The sequence below is a fragment of the Bos taurus genome, chromosome 10 (genome assembly GCF_002263795.3).
Source record: "Bos taurus isolate L1 Dominette 01449 registration number 42190680 breed Hereford chromosome 10, ARS-UCD2.0, whole genome shotgun sequence".
Lineage (NCBI taxonomy): Eukaryota > Metazoa > Chordata > Mammalia > Artiodactyla > Bovidae > Bos > Bos taurus.
In genome coordinates this window covers 22,136,470-22,140,277 of record NC_037337.1, presented here as the reverse complement: position 1 = coordinate 22,140,277, position 3,808 = coordinate 22,136,470, and the positions used below count along the sequence as shown (strand labels likewise).

At 38.4% G+C, this 3,808-nt stretch overlaps 1 protein-coding gene across 1 annotated transcript; it reads left to right on the top strand.

The window, feature by feature from the left end:
- Positions 1-745: 745 nt before the first annotated feature.
- On the top strand, positions 746-1,672 carry OR6E1E (olfactory receptor family 6 subfamily E member 1E). Its single transcript, NM_001390200.1, has one exon. The coding sequence runs from the start codon at positions 746-748 to the stop codon at positions 1,670-1,672; it is 927 nt and encodes a 308-aa protein (NP_001377129.1).
- The last annotated feature ends 2,136 nt before the right edge of the window (positions 1,673-3,808 follow it).

Below are 3,808 nucleotides of genomic sequence, written 5' to 3'. Positions count from 1 at the left end.
AATGTCCACATTAGGATAAATACCAAATTCCCATTAACAAATTTTTTTCCACTAACAAATTTTTATTTGTGCATACATTACTTGGATTATTCTCTTTTTGATTGGTAAGCATTGTGCTTTTCTCTCATAGATTTCCTCTTCTCTCTTTATTAATCCAAAAACTAGTGAAAGGCATCACATTTTCAGGTAATACTGAAATAGCAATAGAGTGTTTATGAATAATCAGTTTACCCAGGAGTATGGATCTGTACAGTGAATGACTAAATTAAGTAAAATGGCTTAACTTAGCCATTTTGCTATTTTTTCCAGCCTCAAATATTTGTCAGCCTCAAATAGGGACTACTTATGAATGAAGACCCAATATTAGAATAAAGATAAAAATGAAAGGTAGTGAAAGGTAATGAAAGTCAGAGGCAAAGGAATTGTTGAGGAACAGAAATAAAATTTCAGTTAACAAAAACAAGCAAGAATAACTTTTGGTTTAGGATGTTTACTTAGCATCCCTGTCAACACCACTCGTTACCATGTAGAAACACCAGGGGCAATAAAAGAGACAGGTAGCCTCAAAGAGGCTTGGTAAAAAAAAAAAGAAAGAAAGAAAGAACAAAAAAAGGACTTCTACAACTCTAAATGGTACATTCAGCACTTTTTCCTATACATTCCAAATGTCCTCAGATCCAGAACATCATGATTCCTGATGCTGCACACCACTGATTGGGCATTCCCAGCAAAGGTCAGAGGAGCCATGGGGAACCACACCACTGTCACCGAGTTCATCCTGCTGGGGCTCTCAGAGGCCTGTGAGCTGCAGATGCTCCTCTTCCTGGGGCTCCTCCTGACCTACCTGCTCACTCTACTAGGGAACCTCCTCATCGTGGTCCTCACCCTCATGGACAGGCGCCTCCACACCCCCATGTACTACTTCCTCCACAACTTTGCTGTCCTAGAGATCTGGTTCACCTCAGTCATCTTCCCCAAGATGCTGACCAACATCCTGACTGGAAACAGGACCATCTCCCTAGCCAGTTGCTTTCTCCAGCTTTTCCTCTATTTCTTCCTGGGTACCACAGAGTTCTTCCTACTGGCAGTGATGTCCTTTGACAGGTATGTGGCCATATGTAATCCTTTGCATTATGTCACCATCATGAGCAAAAGAGTCTGTGTCCAGTTAGCTCTTTTTTCATGGATCATGGGATTCCTTCTTATAGCCATTCCATGTTCCATCATATTTCAGCAGCCCTTCTGTGGTCCCAATATCATTGATCATTTCTTCTGTGACAGCTTTCCACTCCTGGAACTCGTATGTGCAGACACAAGTCTGATTGAGCTTCTAGGTTTCATCCTGGCCAACGTCAGCCTCCTGGGCACTCTGTCCGTGACGGCTACCTGCTATGGCCACATCCTCCACACCATCCTGCGCCTCCCTGCAGCCAAGGAGAGGTGGAAAGCCTTCTCAACCTGTTCCTCCCACATCACTGTTGTCTCTCTCTTCTATGGCAGCTGCATCTTCATGTATGTCCGGTCAGGCAAGAGCAGCCAGGGGGAGGACAGGAACAAGGTGGTGGCCTTGCTCAACACTGTGGTGACCCCAGTGCTCAATCCCTTCATCTACACCCTCAGGAACAAACAGGTGAAGCAGGTGTTTAGGGAGCAGGTGAACAAGCTCTTCTAATAAACCTGTGGATCCAAGAGGCTGCACATAAGATCCCCAGTCAAGCTAAGGGAGCATCAGGCCTCTGCAACAGATGGAGGCTTTCTCATCCACAAAAAGCTTGATGACATGTTTCTGGGGCGCCAGTCACTGTGCAACTCAGCAGCAATTCATAAGCTCTGTGGCCTCTCAAGGCATTTTTAGTAATTATCAGATCTGAATATTTCTCTTCATTCCATCAACGTCTGCTTGGCTTCCCAGCAGAATATAGCTCTCTGATAGCAGGTACTAGCTCTTTAGAGAAGGGCACAACAACCCACTCCTATATTCTTTCCTGGAGAATCCCATTACAGAGGAGTCTGGTAGGCTATAATCCACAGGGTCACAAAGAGTCGGACATGACTGAAGCAGCTTAGCAGGCACGCATGCATGCACTAGCTCTGTAATTCACCATAAGCCTCTAACACCAATCTGTAGTCATAGGTAATATCCATACTCAGAAAGTACTTTCAGGCATATTGCTTTGTGTCTGTTTATCTAACAACTTTGAGGAGAAGAGACCAGTCCTCATTTAGCACTGTTCTCATTTCACACTTACATTCTTGCCACAGATACATATCAGTAAAAATTCAAAAAAAAAAAAGGCTAGCTGCTTATTATCTTGCACATAACCTACTTATGCTTTGTTTAGTATAAAAATTCATAGAAATTCTTCATTCCTATTTAGAAAGACTCTTCCTCTTTCCGGTTGTTTACTTCCCTGAGCCCCAGTTTTCTCATTTGTAAAATGGGGATGACAATGGCCATTCCAAAGGATTATGATAAAAGTCAAATGAGATACTCTATGCAAGAAACTTAAATAGTGACAGGAACCTAATAAGTCTCACTAAATGTTAGTTTTTTTCCATCTATCTCTCATCTTACCTTTCCTCTCTTCCTTTTGAATTTCACACCAGTTGCTAACAAAAGCTTTTCTGTTTGAAATACTATAAATTTTATATTCTGAATGTCATATTAATCTTATTCAAAGCTAAATACAGTATTTAACCTATGAAACTTGTTACTAACATGTTCAATATTTTAATGAAATTTAAGTCATTGGTAAATCAAATATTAATTAAATAATGGAATTCACATGTTAATTTATTCTGAAATAATTATTATATGAATACTATATTCAAGGAAATGCACATTTCATTGATAATACTTAATTTATCCTTTGAATAGAAGTTGAAATCTAATAATGAAGATATACATAAATAACTATAATTTAGGGTATAAAATGATCTATGTAAGAAAATACCATGGGTAGCTCTTCAGCAACAAATAGGAAAACCAGGAGGAAATGGATGAATCCCTAAAGAAAGAGAATTTTTAAAAATCTAAACAGAAATAGAAAATTTAACTGGCCCAATTACAATGGAAAGATTTTTAAAAAGGGGTTATATAGCCACTATAAGCTAAAAAACTATGTTCTCAACAACAAAAACAAACAATCCTTCTACAAATGGCTAACAAGTACATGAAAAGATGTGTAGCATCACTAATGATTACAGAAACGCAAATTAAAATCACAATGAAATATTACTTTATATCCATTAAGATGAATAGTATTTAAAACATTTTTATGAACAGATTATACCAACTATTGTCAAGAATGTGGATAAATTAGAACTCTCATGCATTGCTGATGAGAGTGCAAAATGATGCAGCCACTGTGGAAAACAATATGGCAGTTCCTAAATAAAGTAAATGTAGATTTATCATATCATCCAGCAATCTCACTTCTAGACATAAACCCAAAAAAACTGAAAGGGCTTGAACAGATATTTTATATCCATGTTCATAGTAACATTATTCACAATAGCCAAAAAGGTAGAAACAACTCAAATGTCCACAGACTGAATGAGTGGATAAACAAAATGTGGTATGTACATACAATGAAATATTATTCATCCTTAAAAGAAATGGAACTCTGATAAATAAAACTCTACAACATGAAGGAAACTTGAATACATTATACTCAGTGAAATAAACAAGACATAAAAGGAAAAATATAGTAGGATTCCATTAATATGAGGTATCACTTCAGTTCAGTCGCTCAGTCGTGTCCAACTTTGCAAACCCATGAACCGCAGCACGCCAGGCCTCCCTGTC

Coding starts and splice junctions, on each gene's coding strand:
- OR6E1E (NM_001390200.1), top strand. CDS start 746: ATGGGGAACCACACCACTGTCACCGAGTTCATCCTGCTGGGGCTCTCA.